Below are 25907 nucleotides of genomic sequence, written 5' to 3' on the forward strand. Positions count from 1 at the left end.
AGGTGCGCCTTATAATCCGGTGCGCCTTATAGTGCGGAAAATACGGTAATTTTTCATCAATATTAAGGAATAATTTACTCAAAACAAGCTCCTGTATTTTGCCGAAAACTTACTTGTAAGTTGTTTTTGTTATTTCAAGTGTAATACGATATTTGCGCTAAAAACTATACGAAAAAACACTTAGCAAGAGAAAGAATGAATCAAAAAATATTGTAATAAATAGCTTCCATTCAGTCAGACTTTGAGCTGTAGCGCAGCAATTAGAGAACTGTGTTTTCATTTGCATTCAGGATAAATGTAGCATATGCTAGCATGATAGTTTTCACAATCAGAAAGCGTGTTGACGTGTGTTTGTGTCCTTCAGCTCATAGCTGCGTACTCTACTCCGCCTGCGCCTCCCGAAGCAGCCGACTTCAGCTATGATTCAGCGTCGTCGCGCCTCGACTTCAAGGACTCGGACATGAAGAGGCTGTCCATGGAGATCGAGAGAGAGCGGTGAGGCGGCGGCCCAAACACACGACGCTTCACCTGTTATTTAGGAGACGACTCGGCTCTGTTTGCTGACACTGCTGTGCGTTCACACAGGCTGGAGTACATGGAGAAGAGCAAACACCTGCAGGACCAGCTGAAGGAGCTGAAGTCGGAGATCGAGTCTTTGAAGCTGGAGGAGCAGCAGCAGCAGCAGGCCAGCATGTACAGCCTCCCCGCAGAGGCCAGAGGTTACGTCCCCGAACCTGCATACATACCTCACAGCAACGTGAGTGTGCTAACCGATCTTACTCTGATTATCGGCATCGTGGAGGATTGGACTGTTGGAGTGTTTAGGAAAGTAAATGAGCAAAATAAACTATCAAATGTTTTTGAAATGTTTCTAAAATAGGGATGCGCCTATAAATCTGCACCAATTTTCTTAATCTTGGGACATTGGAGATCGGTCGATACTTGCAAGTGAAGCCATTTGTATCTATTTTTGCTATATTCAGACAAAACAAAACAAATTGGTATCAATCAAAATTGGAATCGTCAGGTCAGGCTTTTCAAAGATCGGTAATCGGCGATCATTCAGAAAACTGCAGTTGGTGCACTCCTATTGTAGGCTTTCTTTATTTTAAATTAATCTCTATGAATATCGAGAACATAGCCAGAGTTCCTACGCAGTCTGGAAAATTACATTTTTCTGGAAAAAAAATAAATAAATTTACGCCACACATGTATAAACTCAGTTTTCTATTATTCAAATGAATGCAAAAACATAGTAAAGGGTTTCTCATGACCAGCAGGAAAGAAAAGGAGATTTTTATTTTAAACGATTTTGTCTTATAGTTTAACATACACAACATCTGTGGTGTAAAAGGCAAATAGAAAATGGCACTACGAGGTTCAATCTAAGGAAAACTAAATCTAAGCTACATTAAAACATCTTTTATTATTAGCAGCAATCAACCTTTACAGTATCAGGAAGTTTCCTTTTCAGCTGCATATTGTAAACATGCTTTTAGGTTATTAAAAATCTTAAGATTTAAACTTAAAACTATATATTTACATATAATAAAAACCTCCTGAATGAATGTTTTGTTTTTCTTAGTTTTCCTCACAGTTTGTTTGTGTCTGTCTTGATTTGCAGCGAAACTCAGCCTACATGTCTCAGATGGCCTTCTTTGAAGAAGTGTGATCGCTGCGTTTCCAGATGAGACAACTGGGCGTCTGCAGCTGTGAATTTGCCTTTCTTCTGTGTTGTATCGTTCCTGACTGGGAGCAGCAGCAGACAGAGACCTGCCACCGCTCTGTTTGCCTCGGAAAGACTTTGAATCTGTCCAAACAGACACTCCTCGCTTTGCTGCAGCAACTTCACCATTTCTGTTACATGCAAAGAAACAGTGACACAAAGGTCATTAGTCCAGGATGTGGGGCTGAAGTTTTAAGTGTTTTGCAGCAGCTTTAGATGATCAAATGCAGAGGGATAAGCCATAACATTATGACTGTCTTCCTGCGATCGAGTCAGTTGATCAGTTTGTACTTTGGAAATGTGGAAAACAGAATATGAGGGTTTTATGGTACGTAATAGCGCGACTTTAAGAAATCAGAGGAACACTATTATGAGGGAGTAGTTTAAAAGTGTAGGCTTGTAATGTTCCTGAAGCTAACATACATAGTGAAACATAAACTAGATTTTAACTATTCCTGTTCTGATTAGACATTTAACTACTCTTCTTATCAGAGGTGGAAGAATTCATTTGATTTTTCTTTTTAAGTATAGCTTATTAAAGCTATAAGCGTTCTTCCAAAAACACAAAAACTAGTATTTTTGTCTAGTTTCTAGTGCAAATATCTTTGTCCACTTGAAATAAGACAAAACTAACTTAGAAGTAACTTTTCAGCAAGATACAGGAGCTTGTTTTAACTTAATATTGATGAAAAAGTGCTCGTTTCATTGGCAGATTATTTCACGTGTAACATAGGATGAAATGTTTTATTTTCTCATCAATATTAAGGAATTATTGACTTAAAGCAAACTCGGATTTTTTGTCAAAAAGTTTACTAGTAAGATAGTTTTTATTATTTCAGGTATATTTTCACTAGAAACTAGAAAAACACCCTTGGCAGGATTTTGTGTTTTTGCAGTGTGGCCAGTCCAAACCCAGTTTTGATTTGTGTTTGGATCATTTATTCCACCACTCACCTCTAAGTTTCATAGATAATACTCGATTATTTGAAGGGAACTTAAAAAGGAAAAGGAAAAAGAAAAAGAAAGCACTTGAATCCTCCAGGCATATTTTTTGTCTTTTGCACAAACTTTGTCTTTTCTGGCCATTAAAGTTCCTCTAGAAATTCTTTTGACATCCATTTTTAGCTCATTGTCTTTACACAAAGGTCCAACTGTCTTCCATATGAACATTTAGGGGTTTTTTTCTCGACAGACATCACGTGTGATCATCACATCATCACAATGGAACAGGAAGATTGGAGTCAAATTTAAGAATTTTGGTATTTTTCAGATGAACAAACAGCTTTTGAATTGCAAGCTGATTTAAAAATAAATAAGTTCACAGAGATGCTATTCAAAGTGTCATGAAACACTACAGCAGTTCCCTTATTAACTTGCGTCGTCATTGCAGGCGCATCATAATGGAGTGACGATGTGTAATAGTGTTCACCTCGGTTTTTGGCCTTCATTTTTTATTTATGTTTTATCTCCTGAACCGCCTTTACTGATGCCACACAGGTACCTTTCAGTGCAGAGGTTAGATTGTTTCGAGTTTAAGTTGTTATATTTTGTACTGCTGACGTTCCTTGAACTTTGCCTTTTCGCTATGACTGCACACACTAACGTGTTTCTGAGTGTGTTGTTCTTCTAAAATGAACACTGCAGAAGTCTTTGAGTGACATTGACCCGGGGTTTAATAACTTATCTACAGATTAGAAGACTGATGACATTTCCTCCTCTTTATATGCAATTCTCAGGATTAATGTTGGAGACAATCAAAGCTGTTAGAATCTCATTAGTTTCCCCCCTGAGTTAAACAGTGGAGTACAGAGTTCACATAGTGAATTGTAGGCAGTAAAAACTGCTAAGCTGTGAAAAGTCTTAAAGTATTTACATGTTTGAAAGACTTTTGCCAGCTGTGGACACACGGCATCTCACAAACAAACTAAACTTTTTGACGTTTTGGTTCATTAAAACCTCGTGCATCTTTCTTTGTTAGGACCAGCCTGTCTGACTTATTTATGCGGTGAACAGTGACAGATGAGGGGTCGCCGTCGGCGTGCCAGAGAGCAACGCCAGCCTGGGTCCCGTGTAAATTGATTCTTTTCCAATGTGCTTCTGCTCCCAGGTTGATCAGATTTATCTGGGCTGCGAATGCACCGTCACATTTCTTGAAGTTTACAGTTTAAGGGTAAATGTGTTTTGTATTGATGCTTTATTTTTCTGTATTGTGTTATAAAATCACAGGTTTGGAGTGGTAAAAATGTTAGGTCAGTACTTTGTAACCTCAAGTCATGTTGTCTTTGACATTTCATTATGGCAGTAATGACTCCTGGTTGTATCTGTTTTGCTTTGCTCCATGGTTGTGCACTCATTAGGCGTCGCTGCTGATAATAAGAGGATATTTCTCCCCACTTAATTTGTCGGTAAGCCGCTTGAGTGACTTCTTCAAGGCTACACTGTTGTCACACCAGAATGTTGTCAAACATTTATTATAATCTGCATTTGAATATTATTAAAAAAAAGGAATACTGCCTGGTAGTCTCATGTTTGGTTTATGGTGGTTTGAGGGGAAAAAAATTAAGCACTGAGTTAATTTAATCTGTTATTTATATGACTGAAATGCAGTATATTAAAAAAACATAACATGTAGAGATCCTAACCTGTCACTAAATTATTAATTTCAAAGACTGAAATATACAAAATAAATACTGAAATGTAGTCACACATTGCTATGAAAAAGTATAAAGATCTTCTGTTTTAGTTTGTCATCTAAATGTTTCTGGTTATCAAACAAATGTTATTATAAATAAACCAAATGAAAACAAAATGCTGCTTTCTAAACCAACTTCACTCTATGTGAAAAAAAGTGATTGCTCTCTTTTTTCATCACAAATTAACAATAATCAATCAACTTTATGGGAAAACTGGTTACACCAACATACATGCTAAAACCAATGTATCTTTAATGTATTCATAAGTTCTATGGGGGGAAAAAAGTGTTTCTCTAAAATAAAAATAAAAACAACCATAAGAAACAGAGCAGTGCTTTACCCAGGCAGCATAAAATCAAAATGAAAAATACATGATTTTTTTCCCTCCTGTCACTCCTTGGTGCATTATTATACAAATCTCCACCACATCGTGGTGCATTTCATTTTGAGCTCATAAGTTTAACTTCAGCATGAACCAGTCGATTGTTTTTCCTCAGTTCTCTCTGGGAAACGTTCCAACATCCGACAGGAAGTGTTTGGATCCTCTGCAGCAATTTGGAAAAAGTAAAAATGAAACAAAGAAAAAAATGAACCAGAGCAACTAAAGACATGAGTCCAAAATCGAAAGAATGTGAAATTAAAACATAGCGCCTTGAAGAAATAACGTCACACTGAAGGTAATTTTAAAACCATTAAACTGTTTTTATGAGATTTCATGTCCTACATGAAGTCGAGCATCACTGTGAAGTGTAAGTAATAAAATATTTGTAGGAATTTGTAATAAATAAAAACCTGAAAAGCAATGCTTTGCTGAATCAGGTTTTGCTGCAGTTATAGAAACGAGTCTCTGGTTTATCTGTGACATGTTTGTTCCTCTGATACCTTAAAACGGCTGAATTCATACTGAGATTAAATGAAACAGGTGGGCCTTTTGAAGGAATACGGTTACACTGGATTTCATTTATGGGTGTCGGAGTAAAGGGGACTAAAAGAAAGATGCATGCTAATGTTGTTAGGTTTTAGTTTTAAAAAAGCATTGAAAATTATTCTCCACTTTACAATTAAGAGCAAAAACATAAAATCTTACAAAGTATTTTTGGTCTTGTTTGTAGTGCAAATATCTTAGTTCTAAACAAATTTATAAGTAAATTTTCAGCAAGATATATTAGCTTGTTTTAGGTAAATCATTCCTTAATATTGATGAAAATGAACCAGTTCCATTGGATTTGATTTGTAACAAGATGATTTTTCCCTTGTTTTACGTGAAATAATCTGCCAATGAAACCAGTACTTTTTTGTCAGTATTAAGGAATGATTCACTTAAAGCAAGCTCATATATCTGGTTAAACAGTTACTTGTAAGTTAGTTTTGTCTTATTTCAAGTGTGCTAAGATATTTGCATTAGAAACTCAACCAAAAATACTTGGAGTTTGTGGTTTTAACTTGGCAAAATGAAAAAAGTTCAAACTTTTGCAAGGTACCGTACTACTGGATAGTTGTTGCATTACTGCAACAGAAATCCAGTTACACTAGTGAGTGAAGCTCAGTTTATCATTTCATAATGTGCATCTTTACATAAATACTTAAGCTCTTAAAGCTCCCAAATGGCAGATTTACTCTGTTTTGCCTTCGGGGTGACTCACTTTTGTTTTCTCAGTGTAACGAGAGAACAAGATAATCAAGATGAAACTTGGTTGACTGTTCTGTGTTTAAAAAATAAAGTTTCCCCATTACTGAGCTTCCTTAGGGGCATGCTGCTGCACAAACCGTCTCAAAGGCAGTGATGGATGAGCTTGGATGGGATTATGGCTACACACAAAAAAGGATTTTCAAAGTACTGAAGAGGGCAGATGCAGATAAGTGGATAAGGCTTCTTTCTCCGCGTGACGTCCGGCAGCCAGGCGGTTATTGGCTTTGGGGAGAGTGAATATCATTCAGTGAGCTCAATTTGCCAGCAGATGGGTTTGCTAGCTCTTTAAGTCTGGACACCCTGACGCCGTTTCTCCCATCTGTTGTACCTGTCCCACGGCATTTGGGCACTCCGATTAGAGTAATGGGCGACAAGAGGCAGGGGCATTATTAGACTGTGAATTGCATTCTAAGCAGCGCAGGGGAGAGAGGGAGGAGCATAAAGGAGTGAAATCACGTCCTGCGCTGAGAGAAAGCAGCAAATGGGGCCTTTGAAGTAGTTTTGCTGTGGAGGCATTTAAAGAAGTGAAATAATTGGATGCTGGAGGCCTGGTATCAGCAAAAGCAAGAATGCAGACCTCATTCTTTCCCACAAGCGTGAGGCGTTCAGAGGAGGTAAAGTCGGCTGACAGCTGTGTCATCTAATGCAATTACATCCAAGAAATGTTAATGACTTTTTTTTGTTTCACTGCATTATCCAATCAGGATAAGAAGAGTTGGAGCGTTTCTTTTTTTCTTTCTTTTGCCAACAGAAAGAATAGTTTACCCATAGGTACTGTTGTATGCTCACAGATATTGATCCATTCATTGTTAGTCCACTCCACTGTAGATGAAAGCCCCCCCTGGGTTCACCCTGGTGGCCTGATGAAGATTGAATAAATGCCTGAGAAAGAAATGGCGGCAGAATGGCTCAATGTGGTCCCATGACCTTTTCAGCACTCAGGCTGCAGTTAAAGGACGGAAGACCGAGTATCTTCCTTTGGTAAATTTATTATGGCCAAAACTGCAACATTACTCAAAGCACTGATAGTTTTTAAAATGCTATGAAGTCTTTGCAAGGTATTATTTACAGCCGGAAATTTAGCGCATGCGCAAAACGCTGGAGGGAAAAAACAAAAACGACTTTTTTCTTTTCTTTTTTTTTTTTTACATAGCCGCTCTCCCATGGTAGAACCATTCAGTTAGTTAACTAAATGAAACCTGGAGATGTAGGTATTATTAACTTAGTTTCCTTTTCTATTAACGCAGAAAAGGAAAAAAATTACGCAGAAAAATCGTTAAAGAACAACTGATACGGCGCTACACGCGGACTCGTAGCCATAGCAACTGATAACAACGGTTATGTTTCAGGATTCAACGCCCGTTAGGGTTAGGCCCCCCAAAAACACTCAAACATTTCCCACTTTACTTACGAACATTCAGTCCGTTACCGTTTAATGTTTTTAGGCTTAATGTTAATTTTGCGATTATTAATAAGCGATCGGTGTGGTAGATTAGCTACAGCTGCTATTAGCTCAGCTAACAGCTAATTTAAACACCTGCTCTACTCATGATTTATCAGAGTTGGTGTTTAGGTCGCCTTTTTTATGTTGTATCTGAACCGAACACAACTAATTACTCATCACATAGATGTTATGGTTGTCAAAGTCAAGAAAGAACTGAACTACTTTCCTCTCCCTCTCCATTTTTTTCTTAATCACAATTTCCTGACCTTGTTGTTGTGGCAGTGTTAGCAATTTGTAAAGCTCTGCGTCGTACATTTAAGATTTAGGGCATTATATTGATAGCTTAGCTTAAACCAATGCAATTATTGTTGGCCAGCAGCTTTTTGCTGTCCAGCAGGTAGAATGGGTGGGATCTTTCCTAGAGGGTCCATTTGTTTTAAAATTTACAGCCTTTCAATCGTACTTGAACGCCTTAACACACTTGCAAAATAATACTTTTAAGAACAGTTAATTGTGCTTCTTAAAACGTAGATGTAAAGGCTCTTTTGCACAAGTGTCTCATTTAAATAATGCAGTAGAAGAAAAAATTCTCATTACTCAACTCACTGATATCATGCTTCAGTAAATTCACATGCATACTTTAATCAGAATTATGATTGTGGTTTAGCTAATTTTTAGCATTGTATCAGCTTTGCTACTATCAGAAACTTAATAGGACAACTAGTTTTGAATATGTTAACAGAGACTGAGGGCGTGAAAGGGAAATTAGAATATAGTTGATGCAAACGACTTCTTCATGGTTCAAAATCTGGCTGCAGTTTTAGAAAATCAAGAGAAGTTCCTTATTTAATTGACTGAATGCACTGACATTGCTATTTTAATGTCTTTTCATGCATGTAAAGTATGTTAATTATGATTTTTTTAAAACTGAAGTTAAAGACTGATATTAATTTATTTTTAAACACACTCCTGCTGAGCACAGTTTGAGATGACAGCTGAAATGTATTTGATTCAGGGAAGCTATTCCTGTTCATCTGTCTCATTGTGAGGATACCCACAGTTTTAAAAATGTTTTCCAAGCATTTATTAAAACTACAAACTGTTAAAAACTAAAAAAAAAAAAAAAAAAACTTTTGCATTTTATAAAAGTTTGCTAAAGTTGCTTGAATCATTTTCCTGAGTAGTGGCTTTTCTGAAACTCTTCATTTTTTTAAAAAAATCTGTTTTTCAACACATTTTATTTCAGTTAGTATTTCTGCCCGTCAAACCAGAAATGTAAAATGCCTTAAAATTAATACATATTGATTAATATTATTTGTACAGAGATAATGTGCCTTGCATCAGGGTTTTTATGTTAGATCAGCCACTCAAAGCAAAAGCAAAATGTTACTAAATAAGGAAACTTTCATGGTAAATTATTAATTTGCCTGGATCGAATAACAGATAGTTGCATAAACCAGAAATGATATTGCAGAAAAGACTCAATTTACATTTATGTTATTGTACATTTTTCAGTGAAGGTCAAATATCTGTATAAAACATAACGCTGCCTTAATACTGCATTTGTGTTGAGCACTTTGCATAGACTGGCACAGTTTTGGAGGAAAAAAAATCCCTCTTAACAAGAAGAAATCCAAATTCAAATATCACTTACGAACTGGGTTACAAAGGTAGAAAATTGTTACATATTATAACAAAATTTAAAAAAAAAATAAAAGAAAATAGCAAAATTTGTTTGGAAGAAAGCATTTTTCCACATATAAAATACAAATACAAACTAGGACTAAGATGCGGTGATGGCTTTATGAGAAGGTTGTGCAGCATTTTGTGCAAGAGTAAAAAAAAAGATCATGTTTTTAACCATCAACCACAAGAGGTGAGATGAGTTTTGTTTTCTACAGCTTCTTGAAGTCACTTAAGTCACTAAGCCAACCATAAAATCTCTACACAAACATGTTCTACATTATTACGTTTGTTTTTGGCGACAAAAGTATGAATACAGTCATGTATGAAATTAATTATGAAAAATTGTATACACTTTTTGCAGCAAAGCTCAAATGAAATGAAATATTCTGAAGATTTCCTCTCTTTGCAGCATTCTCTAATCTGGACGAGTCACAAAAATTGTCACGGAAGAAAACCAATAACAAACTTGTTTTTTTTGTGTGTGTTTTTTTAGTGTTTGACGTATATAAAAAAAGAAAATTGAGAAATGACTGTTAAAAATGTAACAGAGGTCTGACCGCTCCAGCTTTGAAAGTCAAGGTTTGACTGAAGGATCACACAAACCTTGAGGTCTCCTATTAATTTCCGTAAGCCAGGCAGGAATCACTCAAGGTTGCAACACGGCGTTCAGAAACATATTTATCAGCATATTACATCATTCGCAGAGGCAAAACGTCGGCTTCCTAATTTATCTGGGGCTGAAGGCTGTGCATAAATGACAACCTGCAAACTTCAATGAAATGATGCAAACTTGTAAAGAGCAGAGTTAATATTTCATCACAAGGATGTGAGACATTCCCAAGGTCAAAACCAGAACATTTTAAACTGATCCTACAAAATGTAGCTTTACAAACTACTGAGACATGGAAAGTATGTAGTCATGTTTCACTTCAGTGCTGCTTCCACAGATTATTTACTGGGAGTGAAAAACAATAAAACCCATTTGGATTTGTTGGTCATGTATTGCCTTTATCTTAAAACCCCAAAGGGAAATATAAAGTATTTTCACCTTCTGTTTTTGCTTTATTGTCACGTTTAAATGCTTCAGCTTGTCAAACAAAGATTAATACCAGGCAAAGATAATCTGAGTAAAATAAAAACTTAAACAATTTTTATGCATTGAAGGAAAAATGTTATTTCTCCCTAAACGTAGATATTTCATGGACACCCTTTCTGGTAACAACTGTCTTCAGATGCTTGAGATAATGAATCTTTCACATTGCTGTTGACTCATTTTGGTCCACTTTTCATTGCAGGATTGTTTTAATTCAGTCACGTCAGAGTGTTTTTCAGGAGTAACTGGCATTTTAAATTGTTCACCAGACATTGTGACAGAGCAGATCTCATGGTTTCATCACCCAAGACCTGAAGCAGCAAAGCAACAGGAAGCACAAGTTCCCTTTTTGTCTCGTTAGTCCACAGAATATTTTCACAAAAGTTACAGAGATCAAGACTTTTTTTTTTGTAAATCGTCAGCAGTGGTTTCCATGTTGAAACTCTCCCGCATAACCAATTTCTTTCTTATTATTTTATCAACTTTCCATCATGCTTTTAATGCTGAGTTTTGTTGTGACCTCCTGGATGAGGCGCCGCTGCGCTCTTGGAGTAATTTTGATCTTGAAAGAGATCTGCACTCTTTCATGGTTTCTTCATTTTGCACAAAGCCTCTGATTTTGTAATCTTTTCTAGACTAATAAATGTCTGTTTTTTCCTCATCAATTCATGAATTTCTTCAAATTTGAACATGTTGTGTTTTGTTTATGTGTTTTAGTCACATTTTCAGACAGGTTCTGTTCAGGCAGGGAACCAAACGCAGCTTTACAGAAACAGAGAAAAGTCACAGTTAATTCATGATTTAACCAGAAATATACACATTTTCACATCGAGACTTGTGACCTCTTAGCCATGATGAAATAAATTAATTTAAAACTACTGTTACCTTTATTTGATATTAACATGAATTTCAGTAAAAGATGAAAACCGTGTGTACTTCTGCATGCTCATAACTGTTCTGCACGTGTGTGTGTGTGTAAAGGTGTGTGTGCGTCATTTGTCTGCGCCTTGCAAGGTTAATGTTTCTCATCAATCAGTCAGGCCGATGGGAACCACTAATCTGTCAAACTCTGGCAACAGCAACCTGCATGGGACCTTCAACAGAAGCAGATGGACCATCTTATATCTACAGGACACGCTGCAGTGTCATTTATATTCCTGTTATTCTTCCACCTGATTTGTCCAGTCAACAATGCAGCCGGATGAGCCAATAAGCAATAAAACAGCAAAGTCAGACAGATTTCCTCCTGAACTGATGCACTGAGACTAATTTGAGGAATAAATGTTGTGTTGAGTTTTTTATTTTTATTTTCTTAACTTTGTCAATGAGATGCAAATCCATGCGGCATTTAGAGAGGAGGAAAAGCCAACAGCTCACACTTACATCCACAGCAGTAAAGCCACACTCTTGTCTTCAAATGCTTTCGACATGGCAGTGTTTTAGCAGACGCTGGGCAGCGGCACGCTCCTTTCTTTTGATCAGTCACTTAGCGGTTCATAAACCACCGGTGTAAGCTGCTGCACATGGAGCTGCCGGGGCAATCCTGAGCACAAATTGAATCAAGCCAATCATCCCCACACAATTCAATCATTCTGCAACACAAATATTCCATGAGGGGCTTCATCCAATTAGAGAGAAATTGCATTCCTGAGCATCATATATCCATTTCAGCTGCAGAGTTCATCACAGCCAAAAGTTTTCAGCTGAGCCACTTTAAAATAAGAGATTTGCTTTGTAAATAGGATTAAGGAATCAATCGTATCTGAGCAGAGAGGCTGAAGCAATTCTTACAGATTAACTCTGATTTTCTGAAAGGTAAGCTTTGTTTACTTTGTTTCCTTATTAAATTTGTGAGTTTTCTGCAATTTACAAACACCTGAGTTTTGCAGTTACTGAACATTATGTGGATATTTTGAGCACAGCCAGTCTTGAATTGTAAGTGACTTCAGTATTTAACACAGCATTGTTTAACATCGTCACTTGGCCAGAAAAGGATATTTCACTTTTAGTGCCGGGTTGTAAATCCCAAACACACTTTGTATGAAATAAAGCAAGATTTTATTCACAAAACACAAATGTTGGGTCATAACTAACACCGTAAAATGTGAGTGGCAATTCTATACCTCCTGCTCTTTTTTCAAGTGAGCAGGAAAGACAATAATGGCCCATCCTGAGCCAAGTGTTTCATCTGGTTCACCACAGAAATATGCAGAGACATGGCATTTTAGACAAAACCTGCGAATTTAAGGTAAAAATGCTTGTTGCCTTGTGAGAGGAAACTATAAATAAAACACAGTTGTAGAATCTGATAGCAGCTTTGTCAAGATAACTTTAATAAAAATATCAGTCTGATTAACAATTTTGATTTTCATATTTATAAAATTACTCTGAAGAGACAATTATCTTTAATTCAAAGAAAGATTTAGGTTTGCAGAGCCTGCATGTGTGCAGTTAACACAAGTGCAGTAATGGATGATGTCTAATCTATGTTTAAACTCTGGAAAAGAAAATGATTTAATGTTTATGAAGAAAAATATGTTTTCTATTAAAAACTCCAGTCTGGGTGCTTTTTCTGTGCACACCTCCCATTAAAGTTTAACTTGAGAAATCTTCATGATTGTTCTGAATGCACTTTCAGATGAACATCAACAAAAGCCCGAAGGCCCCATGGTCACATTTCAGGGTTTACATCTCATGGTCTGCCTTCAGTTGCTACAGCAAGAAAAGGTTGGCTGTTGGCTTATAGCTGCACTATTTAACTTTTATAAACAATATATTTTTAAATATTTGGTAAAACTGTCATCATGTTATGACATAACAAGAGAAAGAAAAAAGTTACTCCTCCCAATGCTGCTACTGCTATCTGCAGAAAAACACTAAAAAACAAGAGGAAATTCGCTGTCCGTTATGCTTGTGTACACGCTGCTCTATGTACTAATAGCGGAGAAACATCTTACCAACACAGGAAAACAGTTTGTCTGTGGCCGTGCTAATTAAGATCCTTTTCTTGTTTCGTGTATGTTTCTGCAGGTGGCAGTAGGATCACAAGGAGGCGTCAGTTTTATTTACACATGTTTTAAATTTATTTTTGAATCCTTTACCATCTATAATCTTTTCTCCCATAAAGGAAATCTGAGGTTTTTTAAAATAGTGTTTTGTTTTGTTTTTAATTCTGCCAGTGCTCAGACTCGGATTGTCTTTATCTGCTGTGCATTTTGCGCCACAGACCATAAATATGTACAGAAGATCAAATTTACCTCACACAGGCTACGGTCCGGTGGACGGTGGAGCAGACTGACGGAAATTAATTAGGCCTCAGTAGCAGGTCCTGCTGCTTCCTGACCACAACCAGACGCCTAATTACCTTCCATACATCACAGAAGGCTGTCCTTATAAAAATAAAAAAAACTTCATTGTGGAACAAGTAAAAGAAAAAATAAACACACCTTTACATAGAAATTATAAATAAGCCTCACTGGCTGTTCCCAGTCTTCTGTAAAGGTCGGTTGATGCAAATTTCATACTTTATAAATGGAAAACGTAATGCAGTAATGTCATCTTGTTCAAGCAGTCTGATTTTGGAGGTTAAGAACCGGAATTAAATCTAAAATTAAACCTTTTTTATGCAGAGAAAGAGGATAATTAAAGAGTGTAAATTTATAATGCATTAATCAAAGAGGAAAAGTTCAGATTTCAAAGACAAAATATTGTCTTGGATATTCTAAACAAAAAAAATGAAAGGACTTAAAATTTTGACTTTTCATCACAAATAACTGCAAAAACACAAAATCTTACCAAGTAATTTTGGTCTAGTTTCTAGTGCAAATATCTCGGCTCACTTGAAATAAGATGAAACCAAATTACAAGTAACTTTTCAGCAAGATATAGGAGCTTGTTTTTAAGTAAATAATTCCTTAATATTGATGAAAAAGTTCCAGTTCCATTGGCAGATAATTTCACTTATAACATGAGAAAATGTCTTGTTATAAGGGAACTAGTATTTCATCAATATTAAGGAATTATTTACTTAAAACAAGCTGATATATCTTGCTGAAAAGTTATAAGTTTGTTTTATCATTTCAAGTGACCAAGATATTTTCTCTAGAAACAAGACGCAGTATGACCTTTGTGGAAGAATTATATTCAGGAAACTTCATTTCATACATTTTCTGCACACAGTCTATAAACACTCCTAATTACCAAATGTTTACATTTTTAAATTTACCTACAATGTGAATAGAAACCTTTAACGGCAATAAATACTCTAATAATCAATATCAGGAATGATTTGAGTACAGATTTAGAGAAATTTTAAAAGCAAACATCTGTCAAATGTTTACCTAAATGTACCTGAGATGGGTTTTAAATACATTTTAATTATACATTCAGTTTTGTTTTGCATTTAGACATTTCTGTTTTTGCCTCATCACGTTTCCCCAACCTCAGCTCGGGTTTCAGTTAAATTTAAGTGTCATCCTTCTTTTTTGTCGATGCTTTTGGTCACGAAATCAAACTGCACTCAATAACACAAAACCACTGCAGAAGAAAATTATTATTTTTTTTTTTTTATTTCTCCCTTTGGTCAGAGACGGCAGAGCTCAGCGTTTGGATGAAGGTCACTCCGGGTTTCGCTTTGCTCTGCAGATCCTGTGAAGGTGACGGCTGTTTCAGATTAGATATTGATCTCTGTGTGTGAGCTTATGTGCCGGCACTCATGTTTTTTGTTTCCCTGTAATTGATTTAGTGAAAAGCTTTATCGGATCTATAAACTGCAGGTCATTCCATGCTTGCAGATTCTGTCAGGGAAAAGTTTGTAATGAGCCAGAAACTTGATGCACATTTGTGACCTTTTCTCTTAAGTGTCTGTGTGGGTCATGCATTCACAATGCAGATTGATTATTGTAGTTTGTGAAAATTGAATTGACCTGTAATTTTTCTTTTTATTTATTACGTTTTAACAGCAGAAAATATTGATTTGCAGATCAAAAAGGAATTAAGACGACACCTGCAAAATCCCATCAGAGGTTGTCTTCAGTGATTTTTAAACAAGTAATAAACATTTATTATTATTAATGTGCATAAGGGGACATAACAGAGGAATACATTATTCCTTTACAAATATGGTAATAATTAATTACCTGATACCTGAAATTAATGTTTTAATTTTTTGCAGATATCACATCACTTTACATCCTTTAAAAAAGTTTTTAAAAAAAACATTTCTAAAATATTTAAAATTTATACTTCATAAATTTTAATTTTAAAAATATTTGAAAAATGTTACTCCATGTTTAAAGAAGAAAGAACAAAGTATTTAGTAAACTTTTGTAAAGAGCCTTGAAATATTTGAACAAAATTGCACAATTTGAAAGGTAATTTTAGTGTATTTAAGGAACTATATGCAAACATTTGAAATTGAAAAACATTCTGGCATTTAGCAAATATAAATACTTTTGATCATCCTAACTTATCTACAAGTTTAGACTAAATTAATCAAACAGTAAGGGGGAGTATGTAAACTTCTGGTTTCAGCTGTTTGGTAATGCATAATTGGAAATAAATCCACATTTCAAATGCATAAAATTTGATATTTTTCACTTGAGTAACCCTCAGAATTGGATTCAAACACATTATGATATGAAAGTTTAAGTGTCTTTGAATTGGCAGCAGGAGCTTCAAACTGATCTGAGGAGGGATTTTACTGAAGCAGTTAATCTCCAATAATTAGAGTTTATTGTTGTGCCTCATTATTATACAAAGTGTGACTCTGTTCTCAGTTTACTGTCTGTGTTCGCTCTCATTAAAATTTTACAGAGGTACACAGACTTTGGTAAACTTTGAAGCAGAATTGTCTGGGATATTTTGTTTGGATATGATTACCCAGTTTTGCTGCATCTTCACAGAGCCTTTCATGCTGTACTGTTCTTTCATTAAAATGAGAGATAACTGTGTTATATAAAGTGATTTGCAGCCTTGATGCATTCTTCCCCTGTGGACTGGAATTTCTTGTTTTAAATTAATAAAAACATTCATTCTCCTCTGTCGTTTCAGTGCACTGCAGAGCCTCATACGTGGGTAAAGTGAGCAGGCTGGTGTAAAGAGAAGTCTGCACAGCAGTGTTGGACAGAGAGCGTCTTCGTTTTAGATTCTCTATAAAGACAATTCTTCAACCAAGAAGGGATTACAATGAAATATGATTAAAAGTTTAATTTGTAATCCTGTACAGAAAGTATGATGGAAGATGCCAAGCAGGATGCTAAGGGTATTACAAATTGTACTTGACTGTGGGGGAATTTGGGCCCATTTTTCTTTGCAGAGTTGTTTTAATTAAGCCACTCTATGCATGAGCAGCTTATTTACAGTCATTGTACCTAAAAACATTCTTTTCATTTTAACTTAACACATCTTAGCAAGTAATTCTGGTCTATTCTAGTGCAAATATCTTAGTTCACTTGAAGTAAGACAAAAATAACTTTTCAGCAAGATATAGGTTGTTTTAAGTAAATTCCTTAAAATTGATTAAAATGTTCTAGTTCCACTGGCATATTTCACTTTTAACAAGACATTTCCCCCCTGTTATAAGTGAAATAATCTACCAATAGAACAAGAACTTTTTCATCAATATTAAGAAATTATTGAGTCTAAACAAGCTCGGATTTCTTGCTGAAAAGTTACTTAAGAGTTAGTTTTGTCTTTAAATGTACTAAGATATTTTCACTAGGAACTAAACCAAAAATACTTTGTAAGATTTTGTTTTTGCAGTAAAGAAACTTTTTGCACTAATGTTTTAAAGCAGATATTTCTCAAATTGTCAAAAACTTTCTTGTACTAAATTGCTCCCTCAGCTTTAACTGATGTCAGATTATGTTCTGTGATCTATGTAGTTAGTAATAAAAATTGCATTTGCTGTCACAAATAAGCACAAATATCACAGATTTTTCCAAATTAGTATGACAAACACTTTGATTTTTATTGCAAAACAAATCACCCAAAAAAAATCATAAAATCCTGGAGGAACTGAAAAATTTTTCAATTATATAATTTACTTTTAAGAATTAATTTATTTTAACTGTTGTAAAATTAGATTAAGAACTTTAAACTCAGGAATAATTAAAATAGATTTACCCTCTCAAACTCTAATATAAATTTTTCCAGTTACAATTTATAATTCCTTTAACTCCGTGGGATTTAAACGTTTCTGTTTAAAAGTTTTGCTGCAGTGATTAGTTTCAGTTGATCCACAGAGCTGAATATGAATAATGTGAAGGAAGTTTGTATTGATGAATAGCCATTAAACCCTAAACTCTCCTGGGTTACATGAACACATTTCACTGTTTTTCATCTTCGTTTTCTGTAATGTGTTTGTTTTCTCTCCTGATGCTGCTTCAGCATTATTCAAAGCTGCTGCAGGCAGCTGTTTTCAGCAGAATAAATAAAAAATAAAAGCCTTGCAGCTTCTCCCGGCACCCAACAGCAGAAATACTCACTGAATACATCTGGCTAGCATGAGGAGTAGTTGGCATCTTATCACAAGATGTTACACTCAAGAGTTTGGAGAAATCATTTAAAAACAATTTCAAGGCTCTAAGGTGGAAAAAAACTTAATGACCAAAGCAGATTTTTAGACGAAGTCTTCAAATCCCTGCCACTTTTTCACATTTTACTCTATTATAATCACAAAATCCAGTGGGATTTTCTGTGAAAGACCAACGCCAAGTGATGCAAAATTATGAAATGGAAAGAAAATTATTAAAGTAATGCTTAAATGATATTTAACTTCAAATAATCTGAAAAGTCTTTTAGGGCTTCACACATCAAGTTTTGATCAAGTTTTTATTGTAAAATAAGACTCAACATCTCAGCATCTATTATCTTCATTTTATCAACAGGAAGCAGCACAGAGTCATTAGGTGGAAAGAAAATTATTTTTAATACATATATGAAAAGTCTTCAAAGCAAAATCCTGCAGTTCATGTTATTTGGAGGAATGTCTCTCCCAGTTCTGCACATCCAAAAACTAGATTTTTTCCCATTCTTCTTCCCAGAATAACTCCAACTCAGTCGGAACGGATGTAGAGTAGATTTTATCTCATCCTCAGAGTTTTTCCGCAGATTCTCAGTTTGATTTAGCTTCTGACTTTGACTGTGCCACCTAATCTAAACCTATCAGAGCTCTGCTACATATGGTCGTGTTTCTGCTTTTTTTAAGATAATGGTCCCCTGTGAGGCGTTCAAAGCTTAGTATATTGTTAATTTTTCTCTATTCTCTAATAAAATTATTTTATTTTCATGTTGCAAATTCAATTTGAGGACTTGTATCTTAATCTAATTCAACTAAAGGACTGTCTGAGCCCACAAAGGATCAAACTTTATATCATGATTTGGCATAAAAGAAGCTGAATGACAGATTTTTGCCTGGAAAACAAGCTGTCACTGTGGCCTCTGCTGGTGTCAAAGGGACGACATTTCTGAAGGATTTATCTAGATTTCTTTTGCCCTTAGATGTTTCAGTGCTGCTAGAGTTTGATGACACCAATAAATAAAAAATAATAATCCAGGTGGCAGATTATCTTTAACAGATTTTGGCAGCAGATGGAAACCAGAGGAAGTGTGTTTGCACTTGTTTTATTTATGTTGTGAGAACATGCGGAGAAAAACCATTTGTTTTCAAATTTAGTGGATGACTTGTATTAAATTTAAAATCAAATTAGAGTAGATTATTGTCCAAATTATGTCAGAATGAATGTAAATCTGCTTGAAATGTATGTGTACATTCAAAGTCCTACAAAGGGATGAAAAACTACTGACTGCGTTTGTTTGTGTTGTGGCTCAGCCGGATAAATCCTCATGCTGTTCATCTTTTCATCTGAAGTTTCTCCCTGTTTGGGTTTGTTTGTATTCAGGTATTTAAAAATCACATCTTCCAAAACTTTCACCAACTTTTTTGCATTTCATTGAAATTTCATGTGAGATCAACACAAAATATTTTCATTTTTTCTTCTACAAATAAATATGTTAGTACAATTCAGTACAACCAGTTATTTTTAGATATAAGTTAATGATTAAAAACTCCCTCAAGTGTGATTTAATTTGGTAGAGAACACAAATGAACAAGCAGCATCTTTAAGACCAAAGCAGAAGGTCAGAGAGGAAGTTGTGCAAAGGTTTAACGCTGAAAATAAGAATATTTTATAAAGCAAACTGATTGAGAGATGGACATCTACCTAAACTGACAGATATTTAAGGAGCTAAGAGAGGTAAAGAAAAAGGAAAGCCATAAAAAATCACATGTTGAGGAAAACACAAATGTGTGGATGATTTAGTTAATGTGTCAGGATCTCAGGTTGATGCAGTTTTTTTGTTTGCTGTATCCTTTATTATTCCAGATCAACCTTAATTTCTCTCTTTACTTTCGATTAGTCCTTACTAATAATGGTTTATTTATTTAGATTAGATCTGTTGTTCATTCTTTGTGTTTATTTATTATGGTTAGTTTTATATTTTCCCAGCTTCCCTTTTAGTGTTTTTACCCTTCCTGGTTCCTTGGTGCCCACTCTCTCTCTCTCTCTCTCTCTGTGTCTCGCTCTCCCTCTCCTCACAGCTGCACTCTGTCTATAATTAGTCCTGATCCATTATTTCCCAGTTTCCTCTCTTTATTTTTTCATTTTCCTTTTTATCGAATATGACCTTCATGAGACTCCAAATGTCCTGTCTGTGCTTTGATCCTGGTCAGCCACAAATCAGATGGGATCAGATTTACACTTTGTGACCTGCATGCAAAACAATCTGGCCAAAAACTAACATTGCACATCACCTTGAACACATCACACCTGTTATAAGCGAAATCAAAGCTGAAAACCAAAACACACAAACCAAAACATGAAGAAAATATCTTAGAGGCTTTGACAATTACTTCTAAAACCTTTCCTATGCTGCATTACCTGTTTGTAAAGGAAATTTTAAATTGCATGTCACACTTTTCACATTCTTATTGTTGCACCATTTCCTTCTGCTTCTTAATCATGTGTTGCTCCATCCTAAGATGTCAGCGAATTATTTGGACCCTTGTGATTGTAACATCACAAAAAGTGAAAATGTTCAAGGGACAAACACATTTCTGCAAAGCACGGTATTTCTAAATATGCTTATGCAGCCCATTTTCTCCATCATCACAACTCTCCCTCTCAAAGGTTGACAGTTCGTCCCTTTCATCACTTATGACCTACTTTTTTTCTGATTATGTGATCAAATGGCAGAGAGGTGGAAAAGCTGCAGGTCCAAATATGCTGCAGGAACCACAGTGCAAACAGGCACCTCTCTGTTTTAATTGTCCCCAGAGATCCCCCCAATCGGTAATTAGCCAACATTGCCTCTGGTGTGTGTGTGTGTGTGTGTGTGTGTGTGTGTGTGCTGGGATATCTGCTAAGGAAGAATTTGTGACACACTGTTCACCCCTCTCAGTCAAAACCTTCAGTTGTTCCTCATTTACATGTTAAATACTTTAACAAGAACGCTTCACACTCTGTCTTGTCAAGTTTGATTCCCTGTCTGCCATCCCCATTTGTGGCATCTTAGAGACACACTCAAATTAAAGAAGCTGAATTTCTTCCACAAGTTAAAAAAAAATGCATGGCTTATAAGGAGGCTGGTTCTTTTGTGTAAGGATTAAACTGACCTTTGAATTATGGAGCGGTTTCTGCTGGCTTTCAGCTGTAGCAGTCCTTCCAGAGGCCACCTACCAGTGCATTGACCAGACTTCAGCAGCAGCAGCTTTGAAAGTGCAGCCGAAGTAAATCTTCCCTGCTGAATTAGGCTGAACGGCTGCATGCTCTGAGTTTTTACTTCCACCCCATTTTGTCGTTGTACTTCTCGTTTCTTTAAGCGTTTCTTTGTGCGTTTCAGTCAGCATTACTTCCACTTTATGGCTGTCTTCAAATTGTTCACTTGATCACTCACCCACAACAAAGTGTTTGCTCTGGAGGATGAGACAACACAACTTGTTGAAACACTTCAGATAATGTGATTATAGCACTGTTACTAGGTGCTAAATTGTTGTAGTTATCTTTGCCACACAAACAAAGAGTGGATAATTAGCATTTTCTATTCTTATATATGTTGTGATAATCTATTACTTAACCTTATTAGAATAATACTTATTAAAACAAACTAATGTATAGAGTATTTTACCTTTTTCTGATGCATATAAGCATTTTTCCCTTAAATCTTCAATTCAATGAGATTACACTTATTTTTAATGTATATAACTTGTTCTATTAACTTTATTCAAACTTCATGATGTTTTAGTCTGACTTGATTTTTATTTGCAAACCTACACAAGCTCAATTTGAGCTGGGAGTCATAAGATAGAAAGCCACAGCAATGATGAATCAGTCGTCCCTTTCCAGCTTAAAGTTGCAGGATTTAACTTTTGTAAAGAATATATTTTTTTACATGTTTGTTAAAATTGTCACTATGTATGACACAGAAAATCTGTGAAAAGATTTATCTCCCTCCTGAACTGCTACTTCGTCAGAAAAAACACAGAAACAAACAACCAATCAGAGCCAGGAGTTTGGTCTTAGCACTGTCAGTCATCCTGGTGTACTCGCTGCTAAACATGCTAATGGCAGAGAAACAACTTACTGCTACAGAGAAGCTTTTTATATGATGTCATCTGTGGCCCTGCTAACATGTTTTTTGTCTAGTTTCTAGTGGAAATATCTTAGTTCACTTGAAATAAGAAAAACAAACTTACAAGTAAGTTTTTAGCAAGATACAGGAGCTTGTGTTCAGTAAATAATTCCATAATATTGATGCAAAGATTATTGTTCTCCTGGCAGATAAATTCACTTACAAGACATTTTTCCCGTGTTATTAGCAAAATAATCTACCAATGCAACTAGTTATTTTTAATCAATTTAAAGGAATTATTGACTTAAAATAAGCTCTTATATCTTGCAGAAAAGCTACTTCTAAGTTAGTTTTGTCTTGTTTCAAGTTTACTAAGATATTTGCACCAGAAACTTGACAAAAATACTTTGTAAGATTTTGTGTTTTTGCAGTATAGTACAGAGCAATGGGGGTGGATGAACAACACCACACAAGATTGTGATTGACAGCGCTAAGACCCGCCTCCTGGCTCTGATTGGTTGTTTGTAGAGGAACTCATTGTTTTTTTGCAGATTATCTGTCTCATACCACACTATCGTCAACAAATATTTAAAAAAATAAAAGGTAATGAAAAAGAAAATCACAATTGATACAATAATACATGTGATAAGAGAGTTTAGCATGAAAAGCTCATTTTCTATTTGCACTCTGCAGTTTGCTGTCAGCTCCTCTCCATATTAAGTGTGCCCTTGATCTTCTCGCCCTTCTACTTGTGTTGTTCTAAATCAGCATGCAAGTATGCCAAAACATACACACACACATGCATGAGCAGCACGATGCACAAACACACATGAAACCTTGTTCGAAATTTCCCAAACTCCAATTACCCCACACACTCCAACTCCATCATATCTGCACTCCTATCATTTCCTACTTCTTTCCCCATTATGTCGCTGACTCGTGCTCTCACTTCAAGACTCAACTAATAAGCAGGCAAAGACAGTGGATTTGGAGAAAGAAAAAACTGAGTAGACATCTCTCATTATTTTCATTCATGGCACCAGCGGCATTGTAGGCGCAGAAAAACCTCACTGCATCTTCTTCCTCACACACATCATCTAAGTGAAAACCCTTGGAAAGAGCAAGTGATTGATGCCTTTCTCTCTGCTCCTTCTTTTGTCTTATTCACTCCTTTTATGTTTGTGTGCATTAGCCTAACATGAAAGGGACAAATGAATATTAATCCTAAAAAGAGCTGAGGTTACATGTACATTTCCAAGTGACACAAACCATCCTTTAAGTGTAAACTAGGATCTTTTTCCCCTGTGACTCCTCTTGTTGCTGAATCAATACTGTGCAAGCAGTCGCGCATGAATGGACACTGACAAACACGTGCATTCAGTCACAAATTAGGACACACACACACACACACACACACACACATCAGAAGTCTCAGTGTTTTGACTTCTTCCTCCACTGAACAAATAGAAATCAATTCCCTCGACTAGCAGGGAACATATATCAGATGGACATCAGCTCTGAAATGTGTCACTCGGTTGGATGTGTGTGAGGAGGCATAAAAATAGTGTCTCTTTACTCGTTTGGCTTTTTCTTTTTTTTTAACCATCCTTCCTCCGGGTCCTTTTAAAAAGCTGGAACACATAAAACACACTGACTTTGTGGTCTTTCAGTGAATGGAGGCGAGCTTTTTCCTGGGCATTCATCTCATATTGGTCATATTTCAGTCTTAGAGTATAAACTTATAAGCACAATAAGTAAAGAAATTGTTGTAAGGTTGACTCATTTTTCTGCAATGGATTCTTGCCTGGTGCTATTTATTGGATCAAATTATCAAATTACTCACAGTTTAATAATTCATTAATATTAAAAAATTCTGAAGGTTGCCTCTGCTAGTGTTGTCTCACAGGGTGACGTTGCCTCTCTTTTAATGAGTAATTAATTACATTTAACATAAAAAAAATGGTAGAAAAAGTACTTTAAATGCTGTAAATCAGGAGCGCTAACACTTTTTCAGCATGTGTGAGCTACAAGTCACAATTAACCTACTAAAAAGATGCAAATCATATATTTATGTCCAAATATATTGATATTCTTTACATGTTTCATTCTGTACGAAAGTGATAAATTTGTTTCTTCTTACTTGGTCTTAGTTCTTATTTTTATACATTTATTAAGTTTGAGAGAAAAACCGGGGGCTGAAAATCGGAGGTAGCAAGCTATCTTGCTAGTTTTGCTGCGATCAGAACCGTTGTTTGCGCATGCGCAGTGAGGAGGGTCCGTTCTTCGTCTTCTTTGTTATAATGGTAGTTGGCTAACAAGTACAGGAAACATTACCGCCACCAACTGGTGAGGTTGTTTATCAGTAAAGAGACGGGAAGAATGATAGGCGAACGTTTGTTTTATCAACCTGGTATACTTTTTCACATTTTGTTATCTGTTTTTCAGAAAAGATTATGAGGACAGGAGTTAAAAAAAACGAATATTTATTATAAAACCAGGCAGACAAACTGATGAATAAAGGGCAAGAGTAAAAAAAAATAATAATAATAAAAAAAGATTAATTTCAGTGTGAAAGATTTTCCTTGTCATTAGAGATAGATTTGGCTACTTGCTAATGAGTATAATCTCCAGTGATTCAATAGAGACATAAACTCTGTTGCCTCTTATGAAAACAATATGAACATATTTTATTTTTAAACATTAAACTGGACAGAAATTGAGATTCTTGAGGTCTTGTGCAAACACCTCACTTATCTGTCATGTTTGCCATCTTTTCCCATCTTTTTTCCCCATATTCCCTAATGAATCTAAATAAGCTTCTCTGCCTGTGTGAGCAAACACCTGCGTCCTGTTAAAGATCTACTCGTTACCCATCAGTATTAATGAGTCACACACTCAATGAATCTAATTAATTACCTCTCTTCATTTCAAAGGATAGTTCTTAGTCAGCAAACATGAAATAACATGAAACAAAGCAAATGAAAGAAACCCCTCAATATTTATGCAATCCAATTATTTTGTTAAATCACAGACTGTGTAAAAAAGTGGATTTAATTAGTTTTTATGAGGAGAATTGGAACAAATGTTAAAAGTGCTAACTTTGTTTCAAAGTGTCAGTTTTTAACACAGGCAAATATCAAACAGGTAACATACAGTAACTATCGACTTCTGGATTTGTACAAAGCAAGGAGCTTTCATCCTAATTTACTCTGATTATGTCATTGTTATTTCAGTGATCTCACAGTAGCTTTACTGTTTATGCTATGTAACAAAAATGGAGCTGTAAAGCGTCTGATAGCTCTGGCAGTAGATGTTTTGTGAGAATTTGTCTTGCGGTCAGAAAGTTGTGGGTTTGATTGTAGTTTCCTCCTGACACATGCCAATTTGACCGCTTGACCTCTAGTTGTCTATTGATTTGGTGTCTGAGTGAGTTTATTAGTATGACTATAGTTTAAAAGCCTTTTGAGTGGTCAGTATAATTTAAAAAATGCTATATGAGTTTAGCCTATGTAACATCTAGTAACCATTCCAGTCAATGTATTAGAGATAAATCTGAATGGATATTTGACCTCCACTTGGCATTCCCAGCATAAGGTATCTGTCTTGTATCTCATATGTACTTGTACTAGTTTTTTTTTAACTGATCCAACTCTGCAGTACCCACACATTAGCCAGTATTTGTTTGCACACATGTACTCCAGCCTAGAAAGTGGCAGTAATAAACTTAGAATGAGTGCAAGGCACAAAAAACCCTAAATAAAATAAGTTTACTTCAACCTGCTTGTCTCAATTTCATGCAATAGTAAATTCAAACATTTGCATGTAATTCAGATTTTTTTTTTTTTTAAAATGGTGAGTTTGTTGCATAGCAGTTTTGCTACAGGAAAGTGTGGCTCAAATACATCAGTAATGTCCAAAAAGTATGATAAATTCATGCCAATGAT

At 35.5% G+C, this 25907-nt stretch overlaps 1 protein-coding gene and 1 long non-coding RNA gene across 3 annotated transcripts in view; both read left to right on the forward strand.

Moving 5' to 3' along the window:
* Positions 1–1696, forward strand: part of nf2b (NF2, moesin-ezrin-radixin like (MERLIN) tumor suppressor b) — a 19856-nt gene extending 18160 nt beyond the window's left edge. Inside the window, exons 15-17 of the mRNA XM_015036694.1 lie at positions 365–495; positions 586–757; positions 1625–1696. Coding sequence (XP_014892180.1) covers positions 365–495; positions 586–757; positions 1625–1672 — 351 coding nt within the window. The 3' untranslated portion in view covers positions 1673–1696. The remainder of the gene's footprint in view (positions 1–364; positions 496–585; positions 758–1624) is intronic.
* Positions 1697–11721: 10025 nt separating this feature from the next.
* LOC106950059 (uncharacterized) lies at positions 11722–16598 on the forward strand. Of its 2 annotated transcripts, XR_001425514.1 has the most exons (4): positions 11722–12147; positions 14919–14987; positions 15314–15381; positions 16384–16598. It is a non-coding gene; the product is annotated as an uncharacterized LOC106950059 (long non-coding RNA). The 2 variants fall into 2 exon arrangements; XR_001425515.1 differs by lacking the exon at positions 15314–15381.
* The last annotated feature ends 9309 nt before the right edge of the window (positions 16599–25907 follow it).

This window comes from Poecilia latipinna, unplaced genomic scaffold, assembly GCF_001443285.1.
Source record: "Poecilia latipinna isolate Pla-1442-1.1 unplaced genomic scaffold, P_latipinna-1.0 Scaffold375, whole genome shotgun sequence".
Lineage (NCBI taxonomy): Eukaryota > Metazoa > Chordata > Actinopteri > Cyprinodontiformes > Poeciliidae > Poecilia > Poecilia latipinna.